Genomic DNA, 18,511 nt, shown 5'->3' with positions numbered 1-18,511 from the left:
CAACACAGCATGCATAACTACTTCTACACATACAAGCAGCCAACTACCAGGCCACAAACATGAGGCTACTCCAGAGATGGCATGGTGGATTGCCGAGCAGCAAGGAAGTCCTCTGTTGTTGACTCCTTGCGCTCAACCCAAACAACAGCGTATACTCTGGTATCCTCATTTACATGGCTGGGGGTAGGGGAGAGAGCCTGGGCTCTGACATTATCTATAAAGAATGCTTGCAAAGATGGCCAAGGCATGGGTGGAATTAATCAGCTTAATTATTTGTAATAGTAGTAGTAGCACCATCATCCTCAACATCCCTTTGCCATTAGGTCCCAGGGTAGGTAACAATTTAAAAGACGACATTAAAAGCAGTTTTAAAGAAATACAGTCACAAGAGGGTGGGTCCTAAAAATAATTCTCTTGGGTCTCAAAGAGGTCTATCTTCAGCCTCCAACATGTCAAGGACAAGGGGAGGTGGCAGCAAGTGCTGAGGCAACTTGGGGGAAGTAGACTCTGCTCCAGCCCTGTCTAGGCCTTTCTGTCTGCTTTAAAAAAACTTATTTACCCAGCTATTTAGCTGAAAAAGGCTTCCAGGGTGGCATTCATAAGACAGTCCCTATCCAAAGGCTTAAAATCTGCAGAAAAAATATATATTGCGCAAAAGATTAAATAGGATTATAAAGTGAAGAGGAAAAAGATATAAACTCAGACACTAACTTAATAGCAGTCCTTATAAAAATGACCAGCTGGGATGAAAACAGTCGAGAGAGGAAGAGCCAAATAGAACTTTCTGGAATGGTCCTGCTTCCCAACTCGACTGTAGCCTTTGGAGGCAGCCACTCAATATGAAAGGGGTTTCAAAACTTATATATAGCTCTCAAAAGGCCCTCTCTAAGGCAGGACAGCCTATACCAATAGTTGACGGAAGCACAGCACAAGACACAAACAGATAGATAGGAAGCCTGAATGGGGATATGGAAGGTCTTATAAAAACCACAGCAACCAGGCTATTCCAAAAGAAGAAAATTAAGCTGTCAGTTTTTCTGGGCTTTTTATTAGGAAGAGAAGCAAGCTCCCAGCAGCTGCTGGTTCTCTGGTGTGGGGCAACAGGGCACTCCCTGGTCCTGAATGGGGTAACTGTGCCCCTGAAGGACCAGGTGCACAGCCTGGGAGTCATTCTGGACTCACAGCTGCCCATGGAGATGAAGGTTAATTCTGTGTCCAGGGCAGCTGTTTATCATTCCATCTGGTACGCAGGCTGAGACCCTACCTGCCCACAGACTGTCTCGCCAGAGTGGTGCATGCTCTAGTTATCTCTCACTTGCACTACTGCAATGCGCTCTATGTGGGGCTACCTTTGAAGGTGACCCAGAAACTACAACTAATCCAGAATGCGGCAGCTAGACTCACTGGGGGCGGCCGCCGAGACCATATAACACCGGTCTTGAAAGACCTACACTGGCTCCCAGTACGTTTCTGAGCACAATTCAAAGTGTTGATGCTGACCTTTAAAGCCCTAAATGGCCTCGGTCCAGTATACCTGAAGGAGCGTCTCCACCTGCATCGTTCTGCCTGGACACTGAGGTCCAGCACCGAGGGCCTTTTGGCGGTTCCCTCACTGCAAGAAGCCAAGTTACAGGGAACCAGGCAGAGGGTCTTCTCGGTAGTGGCACCCGCCCTGTGGAATGCCCACTCACCAGATGTCAAAGAGAAAAATAACTACCAAACTTTTAGAAGACATCTGAAGGCAGCCCTGTTTAGGGAAGCTTTTAATGTTTAATAGGGTATTGTATTTTAGTGTTTTGTTGGAAGCCGCCTAGAGTGGCTGGGGAAACCCAGCCAGATGGGTGGGGTATAAATAATGAGTTGTTGTTGTTATTACTCCCGAGCCTGGCGCCCAATTTGCAAACCATGGGATATAGGGAGCCAGTGTTACACCTACAAGTCTCAAGCTTAAATTAAAAAAGGACTTGTTTGTTTTAATGCATTACCAACTCGGGGTGTGTCTGTATTTCCCTCCATCCAAATCTCTGGTAACAGCTGTCTGCACACTGCAGTTACTCTTTATAGCACTTGTTTCTCCTTTTAAAAAAGGAACAGTTCAGTCCTCAAGAGGACTATACTACAGACAAATGATGGGGGAACCTGTGGCCTTCCAACTGCTGCAGGACTATGGCTCCTATCTCTCTGCCCATTAGCTAGGCCTGGCCAAGACTCATTGGTGCTGGAGTCCGACAGAAAGAACTACTTGGAACTGCAACGTCTCCTTTCTAAGTACTGCTTCCTCAAACTATATTCTGACTTGACTTGAAAAGGAAGCTGCTGGCTAATTTTAATGTCGCACTTTAGTCAATAAGCCTCCATTTCCACTACACAATTTCTTGCTTCCTGCAACCTCGATAGGCCAAGAATGCAGCTCGTTTCCTCTCATATTCTTTCAAACAAAACCCCCACAAAAATGCCCTGGCAGAATCGCACAGCTTAACCTCCAGAAGCTAATTCAGGCTCGCGTGCATTAACAGGACTTTGTAGCAGCGTCCAGCCCCTACCAGTATTGCCATGGTGAGCTCCTCCCGAATATCCTCCAGGGCGCCCACATCCGCCCACGTCACATCGGGGACTGTAACAAAGCCTTCTCTCTTGGCAGAGGGTTGCACCGAAGAGAGCGCAACAATGAAATCATTCAACTCAATGCATAGCTTTTGCAGCTGATCTTCCCCAAGGGGGTCTGGTTCCTTTAGCAACTGGAGTAGCCTCTGCAATTCATCCTAGAGAAGAAAGATCAGGAGTAGCAGGAAATACAAGAACAGGTTAGAGGGAGAACCTCCTAAAGTTTAATCATGTATGGATAAATAACAATGAAGGCAGGAGTTTGATTACAACATGCTTGAAACTGGCCAAAGACTACTATGACTTAACAGCATCCTTTTGTAGTGAAATATTGCAGGAACAATTGAGTTCAAGACAAGCACAAACTAATTAACTTTAGTAGGCAATTCACTGTCTTGCATTCCATTAATGTGTTTATGTATTCCAAGAGAATGCTACAGATTCATGACTTACTGGCTTATGAAGGAGACGCCAAGATCTAATCTGCACATTTCTTTTGAGAATTACTTTTTATTCTGCGTAATAAGGAATTCTAGTGGATTTGATCATGGTTTTACTGCATGCGTAGCTACTACTGTTTTCCCCCCCTTCTTTGGAAGATACCATGGCCTTTGGCTAGCGCAATAAAAGTTTATGGTTCTGTTTTTGTTTTTTTGCTTATGCATGACCCTTAGAAGCCAAGGCTCTTTTCTAAAAAAAAAGGGGGGGGGAATCTCTTTAATTGAACATATTTGCACTGCTCTTTGTACTTGTAGATTTTGCCATTTATTAAATCTTGCCCTTCAATTTAACACATTTTTATTCTTCTAAAAATAAATGTACATACAGTAATTTTATTTTTATATTAATGATTACTAATACTGCTTAGGTTTTTTAAAAAATCAAGTGGCTCATAAATTCTTCCTACATAAGAAAATAAAAGAAGTAAATAAAAGTTTATTCATCAACTGATCCCACCAGCTCTGAAAATTGTACACTACAAGGAGAGGATTAAAGGAGTTTTTTTAACTATTATAATTACTACATTTTAATCCCACGTTTGTTCCAACGAACTCAGGGAAGTATATCTGGTTCTCCCTCATCATTTTACTGAACATCCAGTCCAAAAATGAGTTCTGGGGAACTCAAAAGTTTGCTTGCTACTTTGTGATGTTATAGTTCAGGGCTGTGAAACCTTTGGCCCACCAAACATTGTTGGACTACAACTCCCAGCAACCTTAACCTTTGGCCATGCTGGCTAGGGCTGATGGGAATTGTAGTTCAGCAACATATGGAGGACCACATGCATCTCCTAATAGACCATTGTCAGGCTTTTGCAAAGTTTGCCCCAATGAAGGAAATACTAATGCATATACCAAGTGGGAAATATTAAAAGTTAAGGAAGAGTTATAGTACGATACAGGGAAAGGATACAAAGAAAATACATACCATAGTGGGAAGATCTGGCTCTTTGATAACCTGTCTTACAAGCTCTTCAGTATCCTTTTCCAAGTCTTGTCCAGATGACCTTTCGTTACTTCTCAGGACTTTGTGCTGCTCCATCTCCAGCTTCACGAGAACTCTATTCACAGTACACATTGCGGCTTCACGGCACAGTGCCATGAGATCAGCACCGACGTAGCCAGGGGTCAAATGAGCCAAATGACAAAAGTCAAAAGATTCCTGCAATCTAAGTTTTCTACACAATGTCTTCAGAATTCTGGCGAAGGGAAGAAAAAGGAAGTAGTTACTACAGTTTTAGTCTTTACAAAAGAAAGAAAGAAAGAAAGAAAGAAAGAAAGAAAGAAAGAAAGAAAGAAAGAAAGAGAAAACCATAAGTTATTGAATTATTTGTCCCAGAGCTTATGAAAGGGGCAGAGATATTTATAATTTATTAAACTGGTGGATTTCTGCATGATTTGCAGAAGATCCACAGGAATGCTCCATTTTTTCATTGCTTAAACTTTAAACAATACCAGTAACAAAATTAATGTTCTCCCTCCCACTCCAGTGTCCCAAATTAGACTGCTGAATAGATTTTTAGTCTGTTACTCAAAGCAGGTTTCCTGGGCTCAGAGTTCTTTAATTCTATTGTCTTTTGCACCAAGGTGAGTCTCGAGGTCCTAGTAAAAAGCGAAGTAGATCCCACAAGCCCTTAATCTGCTTACTCCTGTAATAGGTGAACCAAAACCAAAGCATCTGAATAGAAAATAAACAAATCTATGAGAAAAAATAGCATGAAGGCATCGACTCCTCAAAAAATCCTAAACAAGCCATGCTGTTGGTTTCTATTTCCCTCACTGAGCAGCAAAAGTGCTTGTCACAAGACATTGTTTACATTCCACAGTCAGAGTTACTGTTGGGTTCCCATGGGAATGGGAGACTGGATGTGACGTACACTGGTTTCCTGTTTTTCAGTGTTCTCTCGGTTTCTTTGTGTTGAGAGGAGTTGCTTCTCTGCTCTCACAGAGGCAAGATGTATATCTGTATGCTCTCAGCATAGCTTGTAAATAAACTTCAGGATGTAGCACATTACCTACTTATCCTTTCGTTGCGTGACTACGCTCTGCTTGGGCTCAAGATAAGACGAGCCTGTATCAGCTCCAGATGGGCAGGAGCTGATCAAAATCTCACACATGCTACTCTTTCCGTATTATTGCTTTATTGGCCAAATGTCTGAATTGGGACGTCTATGCTACAGGGAAAAATCTGAAGCAGACTTTATCCTGTACTACAACAGAAGCAGCAGCTATATTTGCTCTTTTTTAGTTAAAAGTTTAATAGAAACTTTTGGATTCAAGAGCTAGCAAGCCATAAACTGAACATTTTTTTGAAAAAACAACAACTTTAAAAGCAAAGCTCACACACTTCTCTCTGGCTGCTTCACCCGGAATCCCCAAACAAATCTCTCGATCAAATCTTCCTGCACGTCGCAAAGCTGGGTCCAGTGAGTCTGGTCTGTTGGTTGCCCCAATTACTAGGACCTGAGCAGCAGTAGCCAGATTATTCAAGTCTGAAAGATGAAGGAAAAACAATAAATATACTCTCAGTACACAACTCAGGTGTATACTGCCAACTTTTACTAGTGATGATGCGACAGGGAATGCTGGGACTGCGCAGCATGTCTGCTCTTTGGCAGTGATAATACTGGGCTAGGAAAGAAGAACACATAAAACAGGTAAGGAAACTCAGCATGCTAGATCTCCATCAGGATTGGCCTTACAGGGCAAGAGATCCAAGCTTGCTCACCTTGCTCCAGGAGCAGAAAGCAGTTTACATTAAAATGAAATGGGGCTGGGGGACCTTTAGCCGGGGTTTCAGTGCAAAACCCTTTCTGATCAGGATTGAACTCCCTGCCCATCAACTGATGCACAGATAATTCAATCCTGCTTCCTGCAGGCTACACCAGTTAGCTTCTGGGGAACAGGGCCTCAATGCAAGGTGGCGCGAGAACCACTTCCTTCTGTCCCATGCCCAAGCTATAAAATTAGGGTCCACTAGCACTGACACAGACTTGCCTTCTACCAGTTGTCATGTTGCAGTTTTGCTCATGATCTTGCTCTGGACAAACGTCACTTGCCAAGGCTGGGAAAGAATTTTATGCTCTCCCAGTTGGCTTCACGAAGTAGACCTTTTGCCCTTCCCATAGCAACAGCATTTGTTGGGTTGTTATAGCTTTCTATAATTCATCACAACTGTTTGGACAGGTACTGGAGGCATTGGGCTGGATTTACAACAGAGGTAAAGGGGTGGGCTGAGTCCCAACTCCCTTTTCTCAAGAGTCTTGGGGTGGCAAGCTGAAGGCCCAACCAAGCTTAACAAGGGCTGACCTGCTAGTCACACATCCAAGTTGACGGGAATAGTATCTGTCCATGTTGTGGTGTGTTTTAATTTGCCTTCTATCCCTTGATGTAGTACATGGGTGGAGCAACTGTCTCTGCACTATTGATCTTACAACACCTACTTATCAGAAAGAGTCTTGCAACAGCTTAAAGGTAAAGGTAAAGGGACCCCTGACCATTAGGTCCAGTCGGCGCTCATCTCGCTTTATTGGCCGAGGGAGCCGGCGTACAGCTTCCGGGTCATGTGGCCAGCAGGACTAAGCCGCTTCTGGCGAACCAGAGCAGCACACGGAAACGCCGTTTACCTTCCTGCCGGAGCGGTACCTATTTATCTACTTGCACTTTTGACGTGCTTTTGAACTGCTAGGTTGGCAGGAGCTGGGACCGAGCAACGGGAGCTCACCCCATTGCGGGGATTTGAACCACCAACCTTCTGATCGGCAAGTCCTAGGCTCTGTGGTTTAACCCACAGCGCCACCCGCAACAGCTTAGAGATTAACAAATCTTATTACTGCATACACTTTTGTGGTCTCAGTTGTCAAGAGGACACACAGTTACAATTGGAGTGGGAGAAGAATATAAAGGAGGGAGTTTTGTGAAAAATTTAACCAGTTTTTGTGTATGCTAAATGACCCTTCAGAATAGCAATGATAGTGTTAATTTACTCAGAAATGCTGATTGAACTCCTATTGAGTTGCTCTTTTGAAAGTCATTACAAGGCTGACTAGACCTTGTGCATTCAATTCATTGGAGTCTGTACTCATCTGTGCTATCTGCATAATACTGTGACACATCCAACTGTTGCCTTTTACATTGCTTGACATTGTCGTCTCCTGGCACATTTTTCTATCTATACCAGGTATACAGATGTTGGTAAACTTCAGCTCCCAGCATGCCTGATCATGCTGGTTGTGGCTGATTGAATTTAGAGTCCTTCAACATGTGGAAGGTTAGAGGTTCAACACTGGACCTATTAGCATGTATAAACACGGTTGTCATCTGAAAAGTATCTAATGCATCTGACAAAGTGAGTTCCGGTCCTTGAAAGCTCCTGCCACGTCAGATCAATTAGTCTTTAAGGTGCCACAAGATACACACCCCACTTTTTTGTGCTTTCGATAAACATTATCACAAATTACCCCTCTGTAATTTGCTGATTTGGTACTTGGAAATCTGCAGCTGACATCATATTCAGCTGAAATTTCACCTAAAGAGCAAGATCCAATTTAAAAAGCAGGTCTGATAAGAGTACTTTTACTAGAATAAAAAAGCTCTGACCATCCATGCAAGTCAGAAGCTGCGCTACAATTCTCCGCTCCATGTCCTTTGAGGCAACTTCTCTCTTGGGTGTGATAGCATCAATTTCATCTATGAAGAGGATGCATGGAGCATTGGCCTAGAAATAATAATGATAAAAAAGAAATAAGTAGAAACACAGAAAATGATTAAATAACTCTTAGCATATTATGATTTTTTTGTTTTATAATTTCAAATGCTGTTGAAAGAACAGCAAGGTACCAACTGTTAAAAGTTAAAACAAAACTTTTCACCCAATCGGATACATATTAGCAATTGCTCTGTGCTGGAAAGAGGTCTGCATAGGGTATCTACCAAAGGTATAAGCACAAGAAAAGGGAATGGGACAAACACACATGAAAAGAGAGTCGGGGTGTGACAGAATGAATGAGAGTTATCAAAATATGTCCCCTTGCACCTTCTGCCTCCCCCAGCACATTGAGTCACAATTAATAATTGCAGGTGCTTCCTTAATTTTTACTATATCCATTCAATAAACAGTCCCCCCCCTTATGCATGGACTAACAGCAGCACTAATACAAAAATGCAAGATGCAGTATTGGTCAAATCCACTATCCCCCCCAAACCCCACCCCACTGAGTTACTTGATTTGGACTGCACCCTTTTCTGTGTCTATTCATAAGCCATCATTTTATTTCTATTACTACTGTATGGAGAAAAAACTATTCAAAACCAAAATAGATTTTCTCCTTTGCAGGAAAATACAGGTTTTAATAAGGAACATGGCGGTGCAATGCGAAACTGGCATATGCACCACTTTTAGAGCTGTCTGACTGTGGATCGAGTCAATAAAATGAAGTTGATTCCAATTACCAAAACACACCACTATGTTTGGACAATACGAAATGTCCAGCATTAAACTAAAGAGAAAGTGACATTGAAACTCATAAGCACTGTGTATTATCTGAATAGTTTTGAAAGGAGTTATTGTACTGTCAGAGCTAGCATATGACACACATTAAAACAACTTCCTCTAAAACCTTTTGCATAACAGACTATATAAAGAAACAGACACATCCTAATTCAGAGTAGAAAAGAACCTGGAGAAACTAGAATCATAAAGATCTACCTGCCTGCTGAATGCAGATCATTTGATTTTGGCAGCAATATTATTTAGCAAATAAGTTTCTCAGAGACCATACTGAACAAAATTTATAGCTGGAAGACAACCATCATGAAATGTTAGAAAAACTACACTTGGCAGCAAAGACAATATTTGGGTTTTAATTTTAATGCAGAAAAAGGTTTTGATTCTATTGAGCGGAGATTTTTAATAGAAGCTGTAAAGAGGTTGGGTTTCAGCTATTTATATTTTTTTCTACAAAAATAAGTGGAACAATTTTACAGCCGACTCACAGCTAGTATTCTGATAAGTGGAAATTTGCCTTCCTGCCAAGATGTTTAAATTTGTGTGTAGAAATGATTCAGTCAAGTGAATTAATAAAAGGCTTTAAGACTGTTTCCTGCTGGTCTTACCACAGCTTGCTCAAACAGTTCCCTTAGCTTCTGTTCCGATTCACCTGACACTCCCGACACAATCTCAGTAGCAGCTACTTTGAGTATTGGCAGTTCAAGCTCCTAGAAAAACAAACACAAATGAACACAAAACAAGATTATTGTAGGATAGACCCTTACCAAGCCTCAGGCATTTTACAGAAGCCTCTACCATAGAGGGCTGAACGGTGGAAGGGAGAGTAATATCACACCTTGATTCAATGGGCAATGAACAAAAAGACTTTAACAGATAACAGTGTCATGAGATTTTGCAGTTATCCAGGGTGTACTACTCTACTGTACAGTACCATTTAAAAGACAAGGAAAGGCAACCATTGAGGAGACCCTAGATGACCTCCTGGGAGGCCTGGCCTGCAGGAAGAGAAGAGATGTGTATCAAAATTCTTTCCCCTCTATTCAAAAAAGTACTGGGCACCATGACATACAAAGCAGGAAGAGGCCCATGCAGCGTCAACATTTTAAAGTGCTTTTCACAGTGCTTCCACTAGCACTGTCATTCAAGATGTTACAGAAATGCTGTACGGAGGGGTTTGGTTTTTCAATGCAAGTTTTGAGCTTCACCAGCTATTACTTTGCAATGTGTTCTGTAGCATCTTGAATGCAAGAACTAGCAGAAGTACTTGTGTACAGGCAACTTCCCATTTATGTGGAGGCTATGTTCCAAAGCACCATGTTTTTAAAGTGAAACCGCGCATATTTGAAACACCACTGAAAATACCTGCAAGCACCCCATTCTGCCCCTGCCCCTTTTGTGACATTTTTGTGATTTTTGGGGTCACTTCCAGGTTTGGTGCGATGTGCACACACACAGTCACATATATATTAGACATGCCTAAAACCATCTCTGCCTACATTAAAAATACAAATACACCTGATGTTTGAAGGCAAAGAAAGAAAAAGTATACACCAATAGTCTCACCCCAGCGATTGCCTGAGCTAATAACGTCTTCCCACACCCTGGTGGTCCATGCAAGAGAAATCCTCGCGGTGGAACAGCTCCTAAATAGTTGTATACTTCAGGATGACAGATATGTATCAGCATCTTGCACACTTCCTACAGTGAAAATGGGAAAAATTTGTCCTATCTTACTTTTTGTAACAGTTAACAGTTTCCACATCCTCCCAGAATTCTGTGTTCTCCTGCCCTGTCACCATATGAAATCACACCCAACCAGTGAATGGATTCCGACCGATGCAAATAAGTAAATTCTGCATTATCTCATCTTTGCAAATGTTATTAACAGCACTATGTGTCTTTATCACACTTTATCTGGGTCAGAGCGCACCTTTCATTTTAAGACACGGAAGTTTCTAACCCTGAAGGCTGAAGATATGCTTGAAAATCTGTGAACAATGCCTGGCGCAATCATAGCATTCCTAAGGTATCTAAGGCTAGTGCTTCAGTTTACTCTCCTACTGCTAGCAAAAGCGGAATCATGCAATAAAGCAAGTCTGTAGAATTTAGTTTTTTACAGCTAAACTGAGGTTAGCTCAGAATAGAGTTTTAATTTCTTTTACTGCGAGGCAAAGCACTGATTCAGGATTTGTGGATTACAGCTTTTAAAAATAGAATTACACCTAAATAATGCTGCATGAAGCAACCCTCAGCATTATGTAGACGCTCATCTCTTTCACTGTAAAAGTGATTTTCTTGACAACTTTTATCCAGTCAGAGGGAGGAATTCAATGTTGAGCTAAGGTGACTGTTCTGTTATGGCAAGCTTTTCAACTTGCCAGTCAAAACAGCCCCTCCTCCTACCCTGTGGGTTTCTCCTGAGCCACTCAAAGCCATTTTCGCGAAGTGCAGGGTTGAGGGAGAGCACTGTCTTTGCGCAGGGCTTCCACTGATGGCACACATTAGTTGAATCCCGCCCAGAGAGTTTAGTTAACTCTAACCTTCAGAGTGTCATCATTGCCTCCTATATCCTCAAATTTCACGGAAGAAGTTCTCAGCTCGAAGCCTTTCTGTTTAACTGTAAGGAAAAATGGAGATATTACTAGGACAGTGAGAACACAATCTGCGAGGTATTCTCATCAAGTACATGGAAAGCACGGGGGAGGGGGGGAGGGGAATTAAGAAAAGATTGGACAGAACAAGGTATTACATTTACAAAAGAACCAGAGGAATAAGCAGTGGCTTTCTTGTGTTTTTGTTTAAATATTCTTTAGTGGAATGTCTCTTACTCTTCTGTTTCCTCAAAGCAGATTCTATTTCTTCATCTACTTCTTGAGACTCGTTCCTCCTTTTACTTCTCTTCCTCTTGGGTTTCTCCAGAAAGGAAACGTCTTTTGAATCCTAGAGTACAAATAAGATTTTTCTATTTAGTCTGCTGACATTCTTTACCCAGTAAGTCACACCAAAAGCAGTAATCTTTTTTTAAAAAAACCTTTAAACTCAATCAATAGAAAAATGAACCGGCAAACCAAATGTACCCCAAGAAGGAAATGCCAATAAAATGCCCAGCAGAAGTTATTGAGTATGACATCATTTGCAAGCTTTAAAAAACAGTATTCATTTAGACTTTCCCTTTTTAAGCAAAAAATATAGCTGCACACAAGTTATTAGGGTTACCCCAACAGAGACAAAAAACGACACAAGCACTAGTCTGGGTCTGACTAATTTCCCCATTTTTAATAATATAGTACCATCAACATACATTTAATGGGCTGCAATATTAACCCCACTATGACCTGTTCATCTTGGGTGCCATGCTCGGCATAGTTCATAGCTTCTCTGAGTTATTAAGACATCTACTTCTGCTTCACTGACTATGCAAAAGCCTTTGACTGTGTCGACCACAGCAAACTATGGCAAGTTCTTAAAGAAATGGGAGTGCCTAATCACCTCATCTGTCTCCTGAGAAATCTCTACATGGGACAAGAAGCTACAGTTAGAACTGGATATGGAACAACTGATTGGTTCAAAATTGGGAAAGGAGTACGACAAGGCTGTATATTGTCTCCTTGTTTATTTAACTTACATGCAGAATTCATCATGCGAAAGGCTGGACTGGATGAATCCCTAGCCGGAATTAAGATTGCCGGAAGAAATATCAACAACCTCAGATATGCAGATGACACAACCTTGATGGCAGAAAGTGAGGAGGAATTAAAGAACCTTTTATTGAGGGTGAAAGAGGAGAGCGCAAAATATGGTCTGAAGCTCAACATCAAAAAAACGAAGATCATGGCCACTGGGCCCATCACCTCCTGGCAAATAGAAGGGGAAGAAATGGAGGCAGTGAGAGATTTTACTTTCTTGGGATCCATGATCACTGCAGATGGTGACAGCAGCCACAAAATTAAAAGACGCCTGCTTCTTGGGAAAAAAGCAATGACAAACCTAGACAGCATCTTAAAAAGTAGAGACATCACCTTGCCAACAAAGGTCAGTATAGTAAAAGCTATGGTTTTCCCAGTAGTGATGTATGGAAGTGAGAGCTGGACCATCAAGAAGGCTGATCGCCGAAGAATTGATGCGTTTGAATTATGGTGCTGGAGGAGACTCTTGAGAGTCCCATGGACTGCAAGAAGATCAAACCTATCCATTCTGAAGGAAATCAGCCCTGAGTGCTCACTGGAAGGACAGATTGTGAAGCTGAGGCTCCAATAGGCTCCAATACTTTGGCCGCCTCATGAGAAGAGAAGACTGCCTGGAAAAGACCCTGATGTTGGGAAAGATGGAGGGCACAAGGAGAAGGGGACGACAGAGGATGAGATGGTTGGATAGTGTTCTCGAAGCTACCAGCATGAGTTTGACCAAACTGCGGGAGGCAGTGGAAGACAGGAGTGCCTGGCGTGCTCTGGTCCATGGGGTCACGAAGAGTTGGACACGACTAAACAACTAAACAACAACAACAACAATCTTAACCCCTGGGAAGAAAGCCCAATTGAATTCAGTATGACTTACTTCTGTTAAGACATGGTTTGGATTGCACCAATAGCTGCACAATATGAAGTGCAATATGAAGAGTTGTGGATTGCTGGTAAAAACACATCTCAGCACACGCTACATAACACAAATAGCCTACGTACAATCACATTACACAACTGCATGATGAGGGCAGATAATACTTTTACTTAAGCATAATGTTCCTGTGACTGCCTCGCCTCCAAAAGGTTATTGTAGAGTTGGTAAAGGTTCAGAAAAGGGCAACCCAAATGATGAAAGGGATGCAGCAACTCCCCTATGAAGGAAGGATGCTGCATTTGGGACTTTTAAGTTCAGAGACAAGGTGAGTAAGTGGAGACATGAGAGAAGTTGATACAATTATGCATGGTATGGAGGAAGTGCACGGAGATATATTTTTTCTCACCCTCCCTCATAACACAAGAAACGCTCAGACATCCAGGGAAAATGAAAGTTGGAAAATTCAGGAGAGATAAAAGCACTTCTTCATGCAGTGCATGGTGAAACTGTGACGCTCGCTCCCACGAAAGGCAGCAACGGTCACCAACCCAGATGGCTTCAAAAGAGGATCGAACAAATTCAGGGAGAAGAGGGCTATGAAAGGCTATTGGCCCGGATGGCGATGTTCTGCCTCCACAATTGCTGAACTACAGGACGGGGGTGCTCTTGGGCTCAAATCCTACTTGCAGGTTTCACAAACCTTCCCTTTCTCTTGATCTACTTGATCTGCTTGATCTACTTCCTTTCAAGTGCCAAACCTTCTTAAAAACTATAAAAAGTGCCGCCAATCGTTCTGGATTTGTGAGCAAGGCATTTCTGGTTTGTTTTATAACATGCCAACTACAGTCAATCTTTTATTAGCTATTTCCCGGTGGGTGGCAAAGTGATGACTAACTTACCAGCTCTCTGTTTGGCTTCGATGTTGGGCCACTTCCTTCCCTTTCTCTCTCTTTCTATCCCTTTCTCTCCCTGTTTCTCTCTTCTTCCGAATCGCAGCACAGCCAAACTGTTATACCATACCTTGTGGGTTTGGCTGGCATGTTAAGAGTGTATAAGCTTATCCTTTCAGGGGGGAAAGCCAAGACACGGTCATTTAAGCGTACTTGTCTTGCAGGCTCAAAGTCACAAGCTCAAGGAACTTGTGAGTCCTAGTAACTCGTGAGGTGAGTCACTGAAAGGCTCTGAGAGCTGCCCTTAAGTCTGGCCACCTGCCAAAGTGAGGATACTGATTGTCTGTAAACAGCTGGGGTGTCAGTGACTAGATTAGAAAGTTTTACACAAAATGATGTGATTAGACAAACCCAGTCTTAGTGAGTCACAAGGAAAGCTCTAAAGGGGGGGGGATGTTTAAACAATGCAAGCTAGATAGGGGTGTCTGGAAAACTGTGTGGTCCTATCAACCTTGATAACGTTATGATTTGTCATAAAATAGACAAGATATTGTTTTACACATTATGTGCTGCTTTCTCGAGCAACATGAGAAGAACAGGTTCTGGGCTAATCAGCTGTAGATATAATGAGCAACTAATAACCTTAAACAACATTTTGCAAAAAGCCCGTTAACTCCCCAGAACCTGATGTGCATGGTTGGTTTTTGTTTTGTTTTTTTGATTAATTCTCTCAGTCATTCAAATAGGATGAGAATTGAGCAGAAGAGCTGTAAGAATAAAAACACTGATTTTCCATTGGATGAAGGAAGAGGGACCCTGAACCACCACATGACCACATCTCATCTAGGCTGAGGACTACCTGGAACATGTGAGTTGTGGGAGGCAGACACAAAAAAAGTTATATGGTTCCCCCCTCCCAGTAGCCATGGGGCACATTTTACATGTGCCAACCAGAGGGATTAAGGCCAAGAAAGTCTGAACGTGTGTCAAAAGTTAAACAATGTTGTTTTCTAGATGTGCAGCCAGCCATATACTAAGGCAAGGCTCAAAACAAAGAACAGGGCTTGTGCCAACACTATGACAAAACATAACAAGGAACTTGTTACTCAAAGCTATGCATCATCATCATACAATGCAACAAGATGTGTAAATGGTCTCAGTTTTGGTGAGGATATTCCCTCTCACTGCAAACTCAGGAGAAAACAAATGGAACCAAACAAGGCCACTGAGAAACAAGTGGGAAAATCCCCGCGCTCAGATGAATCTTGCGGTATGCAGAAATACAGAACATTCTTTTAAAAATAAACCAATGACTGAGCATGTTCACTGATCTCCAAGAGCCACTGAACTGTAAAATAATTTTTCATTCCCATGTGTTTTTGAAAACATCTGAAATGGGCTAAAAACAACAACATTAGAACTGCCTTTAGCTGGCGAAGGTGATACTAGTTTAGGAGTTTTAGTTTCTACAATAACGTAGCTTCCTAAAATTATTTTTATAGTATGTTTTAGATGTATGCTTTATTGTTATTGACCCTATGTTTTTGTGATGGGACAGGAAAGAGGGAAGAAATTCTCACTAATGTCAAGACATTACCTCAACCATCTGTTTAGAACCATCGCTTTCTTCTGCACAAAGGTCGATAAAAAAGTTTTCCTCTTTCCTGTCTGGGGTTTTATCAATAAACCAGCCACCTTCTGAGATCCTGGTATCAGATGGTGCTTGAGTGGGAAGCCTATTCGATCCAGGCTTCTGTGAAGGAGTGCTGGACATTGTCTGCGAACTCTTGGGAGATGCTGGAAGAGAATCTGGATTTCCTTTCCGATATAAGGTCAACAAAGATGAGTTCATGTGATTTGAGGGCTGAAAAATATAATATATATTTATAAAAGAATCAATGGAAGGTTATGAATTTTTTAAACCATAATTATTTTTACTAGTGTGCTACAGAATACACTACAGAATACATTATGCATAAAATACTGAACGGTACTTTATAAAAATACCAGATTTGTAACCAACCCCTTGCCTTCTTGCCTTTACAGGTAGGCAAGAGTTCCCCAGCAAGTACCGTATTTTCCGTCCCATAGGACGCACCTAGTTTTTTTGGGGGGAAATAAAGGAAATTTTTTCCCCTTTATTTCCCCCCCAAAACCAGGTCGGGGAAACCGAACCAGGTCGAGGAACAGCGGGATGGCGGCGCTGCGCCTCCCTGCTGTCCCCCGAGCTTGTGGGGCTGGCTGATGTCTGTCCGGCGTGTGGGGCGCTCTGCTTCAGGGCGCCCCGAGCGCCGGGCTGCTATCCGCAGCGTGGGGAGCCCTGCGGGGAACTCCTGCAGGGCTCCCCACGCTGCGGATGTCTGCCTGGCGTGAGGGGCGCTCTGCTTCAGGGCGCCTCTCGCGCTGGGTGGCAGGCTGCTATCCGCAGCGTGGGGAGCCCTGCGGGGAACTCCTGCAGGGCTCCCCACACTGCGGATGTCTGCCCGGCGCGAGGGACGCTCTGCTTCAGGGTGCATCTCACGCCGGGCGGCAGGCTGCTATCCGCAGCCTAGACAGCCCTGCGGTAACTCCCGCAGGGTTGCCTAGGCTGTGGATGTGTTCCCGAAGTGCCGGGCACTCTGCTTTCAGCGCGCCTAGCGCTCCGGGAATTAGGCTGCTATCTGCAGCCTAGACAGCCCTGCGGGACCTCCCGCAGGGCTGCCTAGGCTGCGGATGTCTACCTGAAGCCTGGAGAGCGAGAGGGGTTGGTGCGCACCGACCCCTCTCACTCTCCAAGCTTCAGCAAAAGCCTGCATTCACCCCATAGGACGCACCCAGATTTCCTCTTCATTTTTGGAGGGGGAAAAGTGCGTCCTATAGGGCGAAAAATACGGTAACTGATTTCACAAATAACACTTATACATTTTAGTCACACATGCACTTCTTATTTCTGTCCAGGTGAAGGCACACTTGGGACAAGCACATATGTAGTTGACTTTCACCCACCTTTCTTAAAATAAATTTTATTAGAACATAAAGAAAAACACAGAACATTATCAAATATCTCCCCCCAAACTAAAACATTAAATATCTTAACAAAGAAAAAATAGAAGAAAAAGAATAAGGAGAAAAAGAAAGTCTAGAAAGAAGAAAAAGAAAGGCAAGAAGAAAATAATAAAAATAATAAGAAATAGAAAAGGAAGGTCCGCTTCTCTATCTGCCAATTATATATAAAGTAATTATTCAAAATATCTGACCTCTGCACTTCAGAAAATTTCTAGCTGTAAATAGTATCCAGCTTTTCCTCCTTCTGTTGGATATTTCCTGCAATCGCCCCCCCCAGACTTCCCACCCTGGTTTTATCACTCAGGAAGTCCATTATAACGCTTCTTTAATTCATATATTTCTAATGTTCTGGATTATAATTTTTCTGGCTCTCTGCGATGCCATTCTCTTTAAGGGTTGCTTTCGCACACCTTTTCCAACATCAATTTGCAATGTGAGTGTCACAAGTCACACAAGCAGCAGTATGTGGCACACCTTGACAGGAGTGTTATTGTTTGGATTATGGCAAAAACAGGTCTTCAACAGATAAGAGGCAAACCAGCCCAAGCCACTAGATGGCAGGAGCTACGTATGTATGATCATGCACTGTACCAGGAGTGGCGCTGTCCATCTCACGATGTTGAAATATATAAAAACATTGTCCAGTAGCACCTTAGAGGCCAACTAAGTTTGTTTTTGGTATAAGCTTTCGTGTGCATGCACACTTCTTCAGATACATGGCTGAATCTCACGTGGGTTTGAAGAAAAGGCTGGCCACTACTGACTGAAGGCTATTCATCTATATCCACTGCATACACTTGGTTTCAGAACTATAAACTATTATTAGAACACATAGAAAGAGATACATTTCATCAGACAACAGTCCAACACAGACACACTTACTGGGAGTCCTGTGTCAGTGTCCGAAGTATCCATGCAGCTTTCTGAATCACTTAGGAGAAAGAAAGGATGTTTTAACAACAATAAGTTTGACATTATTCTTTAAGACAGAGACCCTGTGGCTTTTCACATGCTGTTGGATGACAACTGCCATCATCCCTGACATAGGAGCCCTGCTAGATCAAACCAAAGGTCTATCTAGTCCAGCGTTCTGTTTCCTACATGATTTGTAATACTACCCATAGTTTGCTCAGAAACAGAAAGAGGGGTTAGTATCTGATATGCAGGAGAGAATTGCCCTACTATGGTTCCAAGATCATGCAGTGTTACATCTGACCTGGACCAATTAATTTCCATGGCTTTATAAAAAGTTCTTAACTCTTGGAATTAAGTAATTTCAACTTACTCTTCCTCCCCTTTGTGTCTTGCTTTCTTCGCCAAATGTTCATTCTCTAGAGCAGCTAAATCTTCAGACTTCAGATCATCATTGATTATCCCAAAAACTGTTGAAGAAAATTAATAAACATAGA

At 42.5% G+C, this 18,511-nt stretch overlaps 2 protein-coding genes across 2 annotated transcripts in view; one reads left to right on the top strand and one right to left on the bottom strand.

Moving 5' to 3' along the window:
• Nucleotides 1–18,511, top strand: part of LOC128411079 (calpain-2 catalytic subunit) — a 268,506-nt gene that overhangs the window by 178,427 nt on the left and 71,568 nt on the right. The window lies entirely within an intron of this gene.
• The window catches only part of NVL (nuclear VCP like), a 40,598-nt gene that overhangs the window by 17,497 nt on the left and 4,590 nt on the right, over nt 1–18,511 (bottom strand). Inside the window, exons 4-14 of the mRNA XM_053383065.1 lie at nt 18,388–18,484; nt 17,985–18,033; nt 15,655–15,921; nt 11,442–11,553; nt 11,154–11,230; nt 10,177–10,311; nt 9,219–9,320; nt 7,704–7,821; nt 5,452–5,596; nt 4,033–4,303; nt 2,544–2,762 (exon numbers count right to left, since the gene is read on the bottom strand). Coding sequence (XP_053239040.1) covers nt 2,544–2,762; nt 4,033–4,303; nt 5,452–5,596; nt 7,704–7,821; nt 9,219–9,320; nt 10,177–10,311; nt 11,154–11,230; nt 11,442–11,553; nt 15,655–15,921; nt 17,985–18,033; nt 18,388–18,484 — 1,592 coding nt within the window. The remainder of the gene's footprint in view (nt 1–2,543; nt 2,763–4,032; nt 4,304–5,451; nt 5,597–7,703; nt 7,822–9,218; nt 9,321–10,176; nt 10,312–11,153; nt 11,231–11,441; nt 11,554–15,654; nt 15,922–17,984; nt 18,034–18,387; nt 18,485–18,511) is intronic.

This window comes from Podarcis raffonei, chromosome 3 (assembly GCF_027172205.1).
Source record: "Podarcis raffonei isolate rPodRaf1 chromosome 3, rPodRaf1.pri, whole genome shotgun sequence".
Lineage (NCBI taxonomy): Eukaryota > Metazoa > Chordata > Lepidosauria > Squamata > Lacertidae > Podarcis > Podarcis raffonei.
The sequence above is the reverse complement of the archived record's forward strand: the minus strand, read 5'-3'. Positions and strand labels throughout refer to the sequence as shown.